This window comes from Anabrus simplex, chromosome 2, assembly GCF_040414725.1.
Source record: "Anabrus simplex isolate iqAnaSimp1 chromosome 2, ASM4041472v1, whole genome shotgun sequence".
Lineage (NCBI taxonomy): Eukaryota > Metazoa > Arthropoda > Insecta > Orthoptera > Tettigoniidae > Anabrus > Anabrus simplex.
The window spans coordinates 654,176,972-654,192,857 of record NC_090266.1 but is presented as its reverse complement, the minus strand read 5'-3'; the positions used below and the strand labels follow the sequence as shown (position 1 = coordinate 654,192,857).

General features: G+C 38.4%; 1 protein-coding gene across 6 annotated transcripts in view; it reads left to right on the top strand.

Moving 5' to 3' along the window:
• The window catches only part of Tdg (Thymine DNA glycosylase), a 538,298-nt gene that overhangs the window by 112,979 nt on the left and 409,433 nt on the right, over positions 1-15,886 (top strand). For 4 of the 6 annotated variants that reach the window (XM_067141146.2, XM_067141144.2, XM_067141145.2 and 1 more), the window contains one exon: positions 13,379-13,654. In XM_067141146.2, the coding sequence (XP_066997247.1) occupies positions 13,379-13,654 (276 nt within the window). The remainder of the gene's footprint in view (positions 1-13,378; positions 13,655-15,886) is intronic. The other 2 variants (XM_067141143.2, XM_067141142.2) reach the window with 1 other exon arrangement.

Sequence of the window (15,886 nt, the reverse complement as noted above, 5' to 3'; positions counted from 1 at the left end):
GAAACTAATGAAGAAAGAATGTAGTGCCATAGAAGGAAGTTTAGGAAGTGTTTAGTTTAGAAATAGTTTTTTTAATTTGTACATCTAATTTTAACATCCCCCTCCCCCTACCCTCCCTCACCATTAAGTGTTCTTTACCAAAAATTTTAATTATCAAATGTTTTTATATTCTTTCGCCTAAGCTATAAGATAAGCAGCTGATGATGATTGCCAAGCAGTTGAAACATGTACTGCAGTTTGTTTTTTTAATGACATAATTTAGCCTGAGGTTAAATAATAAAAGTATCGATCAGGTGGAAAAGTTTTTATTTAATTCTTATTTGATTACAATATTCATATGGAATGAAGTGGATAGTATGTAATAACATTCACTTTGTTCATTTATGTCACTTATTGGCCCAAGGTTTGTCCTCCCATATTCTGTTTTCCATCGTCTATCTATCTATCTATCTATCTATCTATCTATCTAACGTACAACTTGAATATCCCAATGATCCAGTCTTCCTAACATTACATGATAATGTAATCATCTGCTAATCAGCCAAAGTGACCGGACAAATTCAGTAAATAAATCAATAACAGCACACACCTGGACATTCAGCTTTGCTGTACCTAGAATAAACTACTTCTAACTACTGACATAATTAATGTATACGGTAGTACTGGGATGTCCTCGCAGCATCTGCTCTCCTCCAAAGATTTCCAGTAAATAATACTACTGCCTAAGGAATCAATTACTACAAGCAACTACTCTGAATGCTAGCGTACCGCAACAGATGACATTAACCTCTTAAACCATACATCTCATTGTTTATTCATGTCATTTTATGGAAGATCTTCTCAATAGTTCATCCATTAATACACTCGTCTTACCTTCTTGCCGTACCATAAATTCATATTTCGATGATTTTCTTACACGCTCGACATTTATAATCTCTGGGATACCTTTTGAAATACAATCAGGACATCATATCGCTTGCTTATCCGCAAATCCTTTAAACATTGCATGATGAACATATTATTTAAACCATCATCAACCTAGGTTCATTGTCATTCTCAAAGACTTACTACATTGCTGTAGTATCTATCTCAACAAACCACATTATCACAATAATCTCATTATATCACCATAATATTCTCCTCTGCGAACCATGTGACCTTGCCGCGGTGGGGAGGCTTGCGTGTCCCAATGATGCAGATATTCGAGCCGCAGGTGCAACCATATTGGATGGGTATCTGTTGAGAGACCAGACTAACGAATGGTTCATCGAAAGGGGGGGTAGCAGCCTTTCGGTAGTTACAAGGGCGGCAGTCTAGATGATTGACTGATACGGCCTTGTAATAATACTCAATGTGGCTTAGCTGTGTTCATACTGCTACACGGCTGAAAGCAACGGAAAACTACAGCCGTAACTACCTCCCGAGGACATGCAGCTCTCTCTGTATGAATGATGTACTGATGATGGCTTCCTCCCGGGTAAAATATTCCGGAAGTAAACTAGTCCCCCATTCGGATCTCCGGGTGGGGACTACACGAGAGGGGGCGATCATCAGGAAGATGGATACTGACATTCTGCGAGTCGGAGCGTGGAATGTTAGAAGTTTGAATCGTTGTGGTAGGTTAGAGAATCTGAAAAGGGAGATGGATAGGCTAAAGTTAGATGTAGTTGGTATAAGTGAAGTACGTTGGCAGGAAGAACAAGATTTTTGGTCAGGCGACTACCGAATTATCAACACAAAATCAAACAGGGGAAATGCAGGAGTTGTTTTAATAATGAATAAGAAAGTAGGGCAGCGGGTAAGCTACTACGACCAGCATAGTGAAAGAATTATTGTCGTCAAGATCGACACCAAACCAATGCCCACCACAGTAGTGCAGGTCTATATGCCTACTAGTTCAGCGGATGATGAAGAAATCGAAAGAATATATGAGGAGATAGAAGATTTAATACAATATGTGAAAGGTAACGAGAATCTAATTGTGATGGGAGACTGGAATGCAGTGGTAGGCCAAGGAAGAGAAGGTAGTACAGTAGGAGAATTTGGATTGGGACAAAGGAACGAAAGAGGAAATCGGCTGATTGAATTCTGCACTGATCATAATTTAGTCCTTGCCAATACTTGGTTCAAACACCACAAACGACGGCTGTATACGTAGACGAGACCTGGAGACACTGGAAGGTATCAAATAGACTTCATTATGATTAGGCAGAGATTCAGAAACCAGGTGTTGGATTGCAAAACTTTCCCAGGAGCAGACGTGGACTCTGACCACAACTTGTTGGTCATGAAATGCCATTTGAAGTTGAAGAAATTGAAGAAAGGAAAGAATGCAAAAAGATGGGATCCAGACAAGTTGAAAGAAAAGAGTTTGAGGGATTGTTTCAAGGAACATGTTGCACAAGGACTAAATGAAAAGGCTGAAGGAAACACTATAGAGGAAGAGTGGAGAGTCATGAAAAATGAAGTCAGTAGGGCTGCTGAAGAAACGTTAGGAAGGAAGAAAAGATCAACTAAGGATCAGTGGATAACTCAGGAGATACTACACCTGATTGATGAACGACGAAAATACAAGAACGCTAGAAATGAAGAGGGCAGAAAAGAATACAGGCGATTAAAGAATCAAGTGGATAGAAAGTGCAAGGTAGCTAAGGAAGAATGGCTGAAGGAGAAGTGCAAGGATGTCGAAGTCTGTATGGTCCTGGGAAAGGTAGATGCTGCATACATGAAAATCAAGGAAACCTTTGGAGAAAGGAAATCTAAGTGTATGAATATTAAGAGCTCAGATGGAAAGCCACTTCTAGGGAAAGAAGACAAAGCAGAAAGATGGCAGGAGCATATCCAACAGTTGTATCAAGGTAAAGATGTAGATAATTTGGTTCTGGAACATGAAGAGGCTGTTGATGCTGATGAAAAGGGAGACCCAATTTTGAGGTCAGAGTTTGACAGAGCTGTGAGTGACCTAAATAGGAACAAGGCACCTGGAATTGATGATATTCCCTCTGAATTACTGACTGCCTTAGGAGAAACCAGCATGGCAAGGTTATTTAATTTAGTGTGCAAAATGTATGAGACAGGAGAAGTCCCATCCGATTTTCGGCAGAATGTTGTTATACCTATTCCCAAGAAAGCCGGTGCTGACAGGTGTGAAAACTACCGCACCATTAGTTTAGTATCTCATGCGTGCAAAATTTTAACACGTATTATTTACAGAAGAATGGGAAAACAAGTTGAAACTGAGTTGGGAGAAGATCAGTTTGGCTTCAGAAAAAATGTTGGAACACGTGAAGCAATCCTGACTTTACGTCTGATCTTAGAGGATTGAATCAAGAAGGACAAGCCCACGTACATGGCATTCGTAGATCTAGAAAAGGCGTTCGATAATGTTGATTGGACCAAGCTATTTATGATTCTGAAGATGATAGGGATCAGATACCGAGAACGAAGAATTATCTACAATCTGTATAAAAATCAATCTGCAGTGATAAGAATCGAGGGCTTTGAAAAAGAAGCAGCAATCCAGAAAAGAGTGAGGCAAGGCTGCAATTTGTCCCCTCTCCTTTTCAGTGTTTACATAGAACAGGCAGTGAAGGAAATCAAAGAGAAATTTGGAAAGGGAATCACAGTCCAAGGAGAGGAAATCAAAACCTTGAGATTTGCCGATGATATTGTTATTTTATCTGACACTACAGAAGATCTCGAAGTTGCTGAATGGTATGGATGAAGTCTTGGGTAAGGAGTACAAGATGAAAATAAATAAGTCCAAAACAAAAGTAATGGAGTGCAGTCGAACGAAGGCAGGTGATGTAGGAAATATTAGATTAGGAAATGAAGTCTTAAAGGAAGTAGATGAATATTGTTACTTGGGTAGTAAAATAACTAACGATGGCAGAAGTAAGGAGGACATAAAAGGCAGACTAGCACAAGCAAGGAAGAGCTTTCTTAAGAAAAGAAATTTGCTCACTTCAAACATTGGTATCTGAATTAGAAAGATGTTTTTGAAGACTTTCGTGTGGAGCGTTGCATTGTATGGAAGTGAATCATGGACGATAACTAGCTCAGAAAGAAAGAGAATCGAAGCTTTTGAAATGTGGTGTTACAGAAGAATGCTGAAGGCGAGATGGATAGATCCAATCACGAATGAAGAGATACTGAATCGAATTGGTGAGAGGAAATCAATTTGGCTAAATTTGACGAGAAGAAGAGCTAGAATGATAGGACACATCTTAAGACACTCAGGACTTGTTCAGTTTTTTTTTTTTTTTTTTGAAGGAAGTGTAGGTGGTAAGAACGGTAGGGGTAGACCAAGGTATGAATATGACAAGCAGATTAGAGCAGATGTAGGATGCAATAGTTACGTAGAAATGAAAAGGTTAACACAGGATAGGGTGGCATGGAGAGCTGCATCAAACCAGTCTATGGACTGATGACTCAAACAACATTCTCGACAACCCTATCATTTACCATACCTTAACTCAAATGTGCACCATGCCTACACTATCATTCTAAACACAAAGCATATGTATCCCAAAACCTCATAAGTACTCGCATATAAAATCATCTTTCATAATTGACAGCATAATCGCACTTCACCCAGTTATTACGCGGCATAAATCATCCTATAGAAGATTCTACACTGACACATTAACTACATATAATCACTCACTAGAATTACACACGCAGCATTCAATATATTACCTTATTTACGAACATGACTCTTGCAAACATCCGACAGTGTCAGGAAATTCCATAAAACATTTCCACAATTGTATGCCTTCATCACCTGAATATTCACAGCAATCTGAATTGCTACTCTTACCAATGACCGGGTTACCACACTCTGACAGATACATAATGATGATCACATTAGGTTACCCAAGTTATATACCATTTAAGTCACCTTGATAACAAAATCTAAAAAAATCTAATACTACTATAAGCTTGCTACAGATAGAATAAAGGATAGACAATGCCTGGGTACTTATCGTTGACGACTCTGGTGTTTCTTCTCATCTTATTGGTTGTAGCCATGGATATTCATTTCCATATCATCTTAGATAATTCCACATGAACTTGGACCCATCAAGACACCAGTCTTGATTTAAGCCCACATCTCTGTCCGTCGTGGTTCCAGTCTGAAACTTGTACAAGTAATATTAATACAGTGCAATAGATTCTTAACGTATCTCAGTTTTGTTTACGACACACCTTATTTTTGCGTATTAATGTTACACAATATATTATTGAACTCTTAATATCTTATGATATCTTGCTATTCCTTATAATTTCCTCAATTCCTTCTCTCAACGTGTACCAGAGCTGTTCTTTTAGTCAACCTTCTTTCGATATTTTATCATTCATTGTCATAAAAACAAAATCTTATTTTTATAATATTACAATAATACATCAGTTCACATTTCATGATTCCTATAAAAATTACTGTACTGTAATCTCCCTTCCATCTGTTTTTGACATTTGAGGAACATTTTATCAAACACGGACACTCCCTTCATTTCAGGAAATACGCAAAGGAACACATTCTGCTATTCATTCATCTTCTTAATGCATACAATCCATTACTCCACATACGCCTTCTTGATAATTAAACTTGCACTATTCAAAACCATTCCATGGCCTCCGCCATGTGACGTTCCTGGACCTGAATGTTATATACAAGATTTGACTTCTCAGCTGTTGGTGTAATCTTTTATTTGCTGGTCTCTATTCATATCCCAATTCATGCTTTCTTAACTCAATTATCCGAACACCACAGGGTTCTGAGCTTATGAATTTCTCCTCATTTTATTTCCATTAAATTTCCCATTATAAGGCCACGGCCGCTTCCTTCCAACTCCTAGGCCTTTCCTATCCCATCATCGCCATAAGACCTATCTGTGTCGGTGCGATGTTAAGCCCCTAGCAAAAAAAAAAATTCCCATTAAATGAGCGAGTTATCCCGGTTTACGGACCTAGTTGGACGTATGCTTGCTGGACGTGTACTTTGCACAGTTTCTGTTGATCTATTCTTATTATAACTTTCAATGGCTCCTTCATACTCGATCTAGAGACCATTGAAAGGTTATAGTAAAGAAAGCTAGAAATTAGTCTCTAGTTGAGGCATTATTCATGTGGTTTAATGAAAAAGGAGAGAATGGTATTCTGATTTCAGGGCCGATTTTACAAGAAAAGGCACTTATTTTAAACAGCAAGCTAGCAAATGGAGATCCTAACTTCACAGCTAGGCAGGGTTGGTTGGAAAGGTGGAAAGCTCGTCATGGCATGTCGGCTTTCAGTGACTGGTGAAGGTTTCTCAGGGGATAAAGTCGCTGCTGACAGTTTCATGAAGGAATTTCAGGACATTATATGCTCGGATAACGTAACGCCAGATCAGATATATAACGCTGATGGAGCTGGGCTGTTTTATCGCATGCTAGACACTAGCATCTAAATTAGATGAATCGTCAAGGGGTTATAGAAGATGTAAAGATTGCATTTTACAATTATGGCATGCGCCAGTGCATCTGGAGGACATAAACTTTCTCTCTTGTTAATAGGGAAATTAAAAAAATTTCCATGCTCTTAAAAAGGTGAATCGTGCCCAGAGGAGTGTGACAGGCCTCGGCAGCCAGTACAATTCCTTCCTCACCGCTAGAAGGGGACTTCTTCATTCCATTCCTGACCCGGTTGAATGACTGGAAACAGGCTGTGGATTTTCATTTTTCATCATGTTATCCTTTGCTCTCTTTTTTTTTTTTTTGTGGCTGAATTCAATTTCCTTGTGAGTTCCTTCTCTCTCCTTACTCCTGCAACCATTCCTAACTCTATTTCTTTCTAACCTGCACTTCCTTCTTTACGTCTTTATTTCCCTGTTAGAATATAATGGGTCCTTACTATTCCTTAGCACTTTTAAGGTACATATCTGTTTTTACACTGTTTACATTTTTCATTGATGTAATTGCATATAAAGAATTTCCCCATTCCCTTCTTATCAGCCATATGGTATTGCCTAATAGTCCTACTTTTACAACATTCCCTTCTAACATATTTACTTTTAACTCTGACAAAGGCAGCTTCATGATCACATATACCATCTATCACTTCAGTTCCCCTATAAAGTTCATCTGGGTTTATCAGCACCACGTCTAGAATATTTTTCCCTCTAGTTGGTTCCATCACTTCCTGATTCATCTGTCCTTCCAATAATAACTTATTCACCATTTGTTGGTCATTCTTTCTGTCTTTCGCATTCCCTTCCCAGTTAACAATTGGTAAGGTCAGATCACCTGCTACAATAACGTTCTTCTCTGTATCATTCCCTACATAGCTGATTATCTTATCAAATAATTCATCATCAGCCAGGTCTGTACACCCCAAAAACATAAAGTTGTCTAATGTCTTCAGAGATGTGTCTTACACCTAGAATTTCATGTTCCTCATCGTAAACTTTTTCATAGCTTACAATTTCTTCTTTCACCAGTATAAATACTCCCCTCCCCCCTATCGTTCCTAACCTGTCTCTATGATCAACACTCCAGTTCCGTGAGAAAATTTCCACATCGATAATATCACTTCTCAGCCGCTATTCAGTTCCTGTTATAGGCCTAATATCTGGTAAATATATATCCGTAAATTAATTCTGTTCCTTTCTTTACAATACTTTTACAGTTTAACATCAACAATTTTATGCCATCCTTACTTGACTTAATTCTTCCTGTACTGTCAGCACATCGCTCCCTGGTCCACCCCGTTTCTCTGAATCAACTTCTCTATGACTTCCAAACAAACCTCCTAACTTATATGTGCCATTGCGGTTCAAGTTAAAGCCATCTGAGCGTAGATTCCTATCTCGTATCCACCCATTAGGGTCTGCAAATCTCACTTCCAATTTCCCACATACCCATTCCATAGTCTCATTTAAATCACCAACTACCCTGCATTCAGTATCCCTCCTTCACAGTATCCCACTGATAACAATCTCTGCTTCCCTAACCCCTTCACTGGGGAATAGTTTCATAACGCCAACCAGCCAGTGGGTAATTCTTCAGCGCAACGTACACTTTTGGAATGGGTACAGTAGTGTGCCCCCCCATGGCACTAACAGCCCTTGAAGGGCCTTGGCCTACCAAGCGACCACTGCTCAGCCCGAAGGCCTGCAGATTACGAGGTGTTGTGTGGTCAGCGCGACAAATCCTCTCGGCCGTTATTCCTGGCTTTCTAGACCGGGGCTACTGTCTCGCCATCAGATAGCTCGTCAATTCTAATCACGTAGGCTGAGTGGAACTCGAAACAGCCGTCAGGTCCAGGTAAAAATCCCTGACCTGGTCGGGAATCGAACCCGGGGCCTCCGGATTAGAGGCAGGCACGCTAGCACAGTAGCGTGCGGCAGATGTAAATACTCAAGAGAAAAATATATTTTACTTGATTTACTTGAATGATTAGTGATATAGTAGAAATTCAATAGCATTATGTTATTACTGTTTTTCTTGTAAACCCGCAAATATATACCGTACATATATACGCAGTGTGTTCATACAAAAGTGAATATAAAAAGTATTCCTTTCATTATTATGACATTTTTCAAGTTTCCATATATGCATCAATAGGTTCTACATACTTTCTGGTTTTATAGGTCATTCGAAAATTGCGCACAGTGTGGTGAATACGGAAGCATGGGCAAGCACAAAGTGCCACGTCACAGTCCTCACAGCAGTAGACAGTTTCCCGTCGCCTCTGGTTTGACAGGCACACAACACAACGTTTTCTTGAGTGATTCCTACTTCCGGTTGGTGGGTTTCTCAGATAATTCAACGTCTCTCCTAACCAACCCTTGTTCACGTCACACGGAACAGTTTACTACAATACACGGACCAATTTACAAAAAATTATCAGAAATGGATAATGGAGTTCGCAGAACAACTGTATCGTAACAACAACGACGCCGACGACAACAACTCGCAAATTTAGTAATTTCAATGTACATATGCACAAATAAATTCTTTACGAAGAATTTGGCACGGACCGCTTGAGCCAACACGAGACAGCTGTCGGACTACCCAACTGGCTAGAGACCGGATAAAAATGAATAGGACAGCGATAATCACATCTAATATGAATGGAATTAGTTTTAAATTAAGATAGTAGATGGCAGAAGTGATTAAGAATAGGCAGACGCATAAAGGCATCAAACCCAATACTCGTGCGACAGCTGTCAAACCCAGTTAAGGGGTTAAACTTCTTCCGTGCTGCCATAACCAGTTCCCAAACATCTCGAGCTATGTTAGTACCAATTTCTGCTTGCCTTACATGGTTGGTTTTTCTTACAAAATTGTACAAAATCTATTTTAATCCTTCTAGTCAGTACTATATATATTTTTTACGTCCAATTAAGACTTAATGTTCACACATAAATAGACATGTTTCGACCTGGTATTGTGTCATCCTCAGTAAGGCATGTATGATGCATTAAAAACATACGAAAACACACAAACTGAAATGTTATTTTAAAAGTTTTTTAAAACCATGATGAAAGTTAAAAGGCTGTGAAATGTTGATCGTTAAAATAGTCTTGAGCTGGAAGTCTTTCTGATATTTTTTTGTTGTCCTTTGGTGTGTTTCAACTAGTATCTGTATGCTGTTGGCTTAGTTGTTGTGTTCTGACATGGGCTTATATGTATCAACCGTGTTCTCTGACTATGGAGTCCAACTTTCGACTGACTTGCTCCCGCAGTCTCACAGTTTTTGTACAATTTTTTAAGAACTTCAACCGTCAATACGGATATTCAACAATGAGATTCATAGTCCGTAATTACGTTGTTGGTACCAACATGGAAAATTACCACCTTCTCCTTACTCTCCTCCCATCCTTCTATTTTCCTCAACATCTGCCTTAACATAATATCTTGATAACACCACCCTGGTTCTCTTTCCTCCACATACTTTCCCCACATGCCTGACAATTGAGTCACCCATGACGAGACCCTCAACCCCACCCTCATTAGATCCCCTCCACTCCTGGTCTCCCTTAATTGTCCTGATGCCTGCAGAACTCTCTTCCTTCTCCTTTTTCTCCCTCTCACTATCCTGTTCCACCCCCGTCTTCCTATCTTGTGTTCTGTTTCACTTTCAAATTGGTCCCTTTCCTCTTGCACCGCCCCACCTCCGTAATACTTTCCTGATCTCCATTTTCCTTCTCCTGATCTATCTACAGTGACTCATACCGATTCCTCACCGATACCTCTCCTGGGCCTGGGTACAAAACACATGTGTTCGTACGTAACAAATGCCAGGTGTGATGAACTCGTACTATACATGGAGCTGCAATGGTTGAAATTCCATGAACATCGTGAGATCTCGGTAGCTGTTGCTACGCACAATCTAATGACCCCATTCTACCTTAATACAGCATTTAAACCTTTGGAGTTGGTACATAAGAATTTAACAGATTTACAAAGGCTACCCTTCATTCTGCTGCATCGTACGTCTAAATTAAACAACTCCTTTGTTTGCACAGCATCACGTACCTTTAACGCCTTTTATCTTCACTGTTTCACAAATATCACTAAGGCCCGGTTTCTTCAAGTCTATGTTAAATTTTGCTCAACAAATGTTAACTAACAATTGTTATTAATTTAACACTTCGTTTAAAAGTGCTCTGTTTCACGAACAAATTTCCTACATTTGTTACGAAACAATTGTTAAAGACAAATGAACACATTTCCGTAAGATTCCGGAACGCGTTTTGGCAGTGAGCATCTTTTGTCTCTTTACATATAGCGCTCATAGTGGCGTGTTGAAATAGTATTTTGTCACACAGACTGTTGACATTATTATATGTTATGGTTAGCGGAGACCGCTAAGAAGTAAACATGTCAAGTAAGAGGCAACAAAAGAGTTATTATGATGAATGGGAGACAAATGTTGTTATAGTTTTAATTTAAAATTATACGAGTGTGCTTAAAAAATGAAATAACGGACTGTTATATCACAACATTTGATATAGCCTACTCTTGTAGAAGTGCAATCTAAAGTTCCTACGTCACTGGGAAAATGTGATAATTAATAATAATAATAATAATAATAATAATAATAATAATAATAATAATAATAATAATAATCGTATGGCCTCAGCTACCGTGTGCAGACATTTCAATTTGACGCCATCTGGCTGTCTGCTCGTCAATTTCGACGTTCCGTTTTACTCTAGGCCCCCACTAGATGGCAGACCGAGTAAACCGAAACTCTCTTGGGCGTCTATGGCTGAGATTTAATGAATTTTGTCGGGTAAACACCAAATGTGTCACCAGAGATCTTTTACATGCCGACATCGTACGACATGGAGTGCCGAATGGACTTTTTTCCGCCCTTCAAAAATCCGACTACCTCTGCCGGGTTTGAACCCGCTATCTTGGGATCCGGAGGCAGACTCTCTACCGCTGATCCACAGAGGTAGCTTAATGTGATAATTGATATGTTTTGAATGATTTTTGGGCATTCTTTCATTGCAGGGAAAATAATGTAGTGCCTTGTTAATGCTGCAATGGCAGCAGGAATTCTTTGCAGGATTCTACACACTCTTTTCTTGCACTCGTGAACATAGTCGCCTACAGTTAGGCGTTTTTTCTTTTTTTTTAAAAATGCTATTTGTTCGGGGCGTCGACCTATGAAGATCTTTTGCCCCTACAGTTAGGCCTACATGAAAAATGTTTCGGTCAGATGTCATTACTCAGAATCCACTTCGACGAAGTGGAGGTGATAGAACACTAAAACGCAAACAAATTTTATTTAAACATGTCAGGTCCGCAACCTAATCACTTCTGAAAAATCGATGAATCCCCGATTCCAATGCAAAGCATATATACTTGGAAGTTGTGGCATAGTGGTCATCGTACTTGTCTGCGAACGTCATAGACGTGAGTTCGAGTCTCGTTACAGGGAACGTTATTTAAAAATTGAAACAAAAATAATACGCAAATTGCAATACCGGTACACTTTGTTTTCTACCTGAAATTAATATAGGCCTAAACGTTCTCACAGTTACTGCTGGATCCCTTTCTCTGTATATATTCATTTGAGGTAGAAAATAATATTCCACTGCAATTTGATTATTACTTTTATTGGCATTTTTACCTTCACATTCCCTGTAATAATAATTTAATTTGTATTTAAAAAAAGTATGTCTAAGGGGGAGTCTAACTCTCGTCGTCGCGGTTCGTAGACAAGTACGATGACCACTCGGCCACTGCTCCACTTGTCTCAGTTGCAACTTTTCAAGTATATACGCGTTATATATGCATTAGAATCGGGGATTCGTAATTTTTTCGGAAATTATTAGGTTGCGGACCTGACAAGTTTAAGTTAAATGTGTTCGCATTTTAATGTTCTATCACCTCCATGCTGTCCAAAGCGGATCCTGCCTCATGACATTTGTCCTTTCTCTCTTTTTTTTTTTTTTCAAAAACGAATGCGTACGGTATTGACTCAAACCCTTATACACGAGTTACTGTTGAGTGTCCCCCAACAGGTACATTAAACTAGTTGAAATTGATTGGACACAGGGTCTGACCCATCCTTGTAAAATCTATAAGGAACTCCTGCACTGGAGGGATTGATAAGTTTCAGTCTGTTGGAAACTCTAACCTATTTTCTATATCGTCTAGTACCTTGTTCATTATGGCTTTGGTAATTAGAAATCTTTCTTCTGAAAACTCCAAAAGGTCATTATTTTTTAGTATGGGTCATCCTTTGCCTTCTTCAGTTTATAAATAGTCTTCATACAGCAGTAAAGCTTCAAACTTACATCTTCTACATGCCTCCATTTTGAAATTTTAGCAGCTGTTAAGAGGTTTAACACAGGGGTGTTGCCAGGTTAATTTAACACATGCGTTGAAGAAACCGGGCCTAACTGTACTCAACTAAAGCAGTCCTTAATATCCATCTTCCTGGTGGAGTACGCAATGGGCTGAGATCATGCAATCTTGTGTCTATCAATCAGAAAGATGTATATTTCTCTGAGAAATGTTTTACTCACTGCTTTTGTTTTAGATTCTTGTGGTCTAGAATAATTAATAGGTTTAATGATCTATTTTCTTACTCACTGTATAATGTGTGTTTTGATTTTACTGAATTTGGTATCTGTACTTCAATTCATTTTTAAGTTCAATGTTTAATAATTTAGTGTGTTCATAAACCTGTATATTATTATATGAACATGTTACATAAAGGGGCTTTTCAGCCACAGTGGCATGTGAATTATCAATAAATTCAATTTCTCTCTCTCTCGCGTAGTAGTAGTAGTAGTAGTAGTAGTAGTAGTAGTAGTAGTTACTGTTTTGCTGATCTGCTGACATATTTTTTTTTTTTTTTTCTTTCCATCTTTAAGCAGGTCTGCCTTTCTGGATGGGACCATGAAGTTGGAGCCACATGATGATGGTTATGAAACAAGTGGAGACCTGGAATTAAGATCTGCAAGCGAAAGTCAGAGGTTTTTAAGTAGTCTTCAGGCTGGCGGTGGCATTAATATTAAATGTGAGCCTCCAGAAGATCCTTACAGCTTCGTAGATGATGATCCCACACCACCACCACAACCTCGTGGTCTTGTTTTACAGCCAATCCCTAAAAAACGTGGACGAAAGAAAAAGAGCATTCTGGAAGGAGGGTAAGAAAGATAATTTTCCTTATGCCATATTACTGAACAGAACACCTGTAACTGAATTTCATCTGTTAATTTTGTATGCGTGATCCTTTTACATTATAGGTACAGCAATTAGTGTAGCAATATATTTACTTTTTTTTCAAACCCTTATTTCTTTTCTTCCTGCGGGACTAAATTCCGGCACCTCGGCGTCTCCGAAGACCGTAAAAGTAGTTAGTGGGACGTAAAACAAATACCATTATTATTATTATTATTATTATTATTATTATTATTATTATTATTATTATTATTATTATTATTATTATTATTTCTTTTCTAAAATAAGTGAAGATTATTTTAACAGCAACTTGATCAGTTGTTGATTATTTTTACATGTAACTAAGGATAACCCTAGATCTATTCACCAAAGTCTTGAAAGACAAAGTGCTCTCTTAATATTGTACAGTTTCTTCTTTTTCGCAGTAAAGTATTCATGTTCTGAGACTATTCAGATTTAATGTATAATTTTTGCTATGTTCGTGGTTAATTACAATATATCATTCAAATTTCCTCAATTTCTGTAAATCGAACATTTTCAACACAGCTGACTGATTGTTGCATAATTAGTTAATTACTTAGCTCTGGGCTGTTGGAGCATTTCTGCTATGTCTGAGCTGTATTCGGAAGATGTAGTAGACTATCAACTTTCGTTTCTAAAGTGAAGTAATGGCTGATTGCATTTGTCACTGGCTTCTCACCTCTCTCTAATACGATTAGTTTTCCTGAAATGAAGTGTCTCATCCCTGTGCTTGGAATTCCTCATAAAACTGGACGTCCTATGGCTGTGATCACTATCAGTCTACATGATTTAATTATGGGAATATACAGTGGCTCAAAAGAAGAATGAGTGCACTCTTGGTAAATGTTTTGGCCAAGTCCCAACAGCTGGTTTACACGAGAACTTTTACAGTAGTGTCGGGGTTTATAAGTTTGTATTACAAAGTTGCTTTACAGTTTTGGCCCAGGGCTCTAGAACTAAACAAGAATGAAAGTAAAAATGTGTTGTGAGACTCGACTTCACTTCATTTGCTATAAATAAAAACAAATGAGAACACGTCAGAAGAAACAAAGTGAGTTAGAGAGCCATGTATTAGCTGGGCAGGTAGAGCCATTGGGTTGAACTGACAGTGTGGCAGTCGGGAGCTGTGTGCAGGTTCAGTTCCTCTTAGCAAGCATATTTTATTTTTTTCTCTCCTTGTACTGATTTATTATAAGCTATAGATTTCATTTTTGTTCTGTATTGAAGTGCAGTTATAAATAAACTTGATATATTGTATTGAAAAGAAAAAAGTCTGGTCTCCCAACCCTTGTGCTCTATGATCACTAGAGACGGGAATTTGCCTATTTATTCCTGTGTTCAGAAACGTAGGCTTTTGCGATATAAATCCGTTTTAGGGTATTTTTAGCTATATTTTGTTGGTTTTATTGTGCTTATAAATGCCTATTTGGAGTATAATTGCCTATTTGATGCCTTTTCACTGTACTTTAAAAAGCCAATTTTCTTCCAGTTCATTATATTGTAGCTAGTGTGCTTGACAAAAATGGGAATTCTCAGAAGTCACCAGAAATAGTTCTAGGAAAATTTCTATCAGGGGAAACAAGGAACAATTTGACCTCTAAGCTTTCAACCCCTCCAACCTCCTGAGACCTATGCGAGAACCAGTCAGCGTCGAACAATGTTGCACAACCCATATGCCCTGTACCTCCCTTTCGATGCGAACTGTTGTACGTGTACGCTTTATGTTCAGAACGTGTTGTGATTTATTGTGAAGTGGAAGAATAAGAAGTGTGTTTGCGGCAGTGCCCAAAGAAAAATCGTCTGTCTTACTGGCTGAAGCAGTGGATCACAGGGGATCCCAGTTTCACTTTGAATGGAAGTTTAGTCTGTCAAGCTTGCTGTAAGGAGGTAAGTTTGTTCCTTTTATCTTTTTTAGTGATTGAGAACAATGATCGCATTTCATTGTAGCATATTTTTGTTGCAGTGCTGTATTATTCGTGAACTTTCAGTCATTTATATTGCTAAAATGTAAATAATCATTCAATTACTGAACCAGGAGTTAGAACTCCGGTGGTCTCTTGTCACAGAAAGGATGAAAATTAAATCGGTATTTTGAACTGTGATTCATTTCCTGTGAAAGTAGAAATTTACACCTAAAATGCAATTTTTAAAACTCCCCTTTAAAAAATCGTGAATTC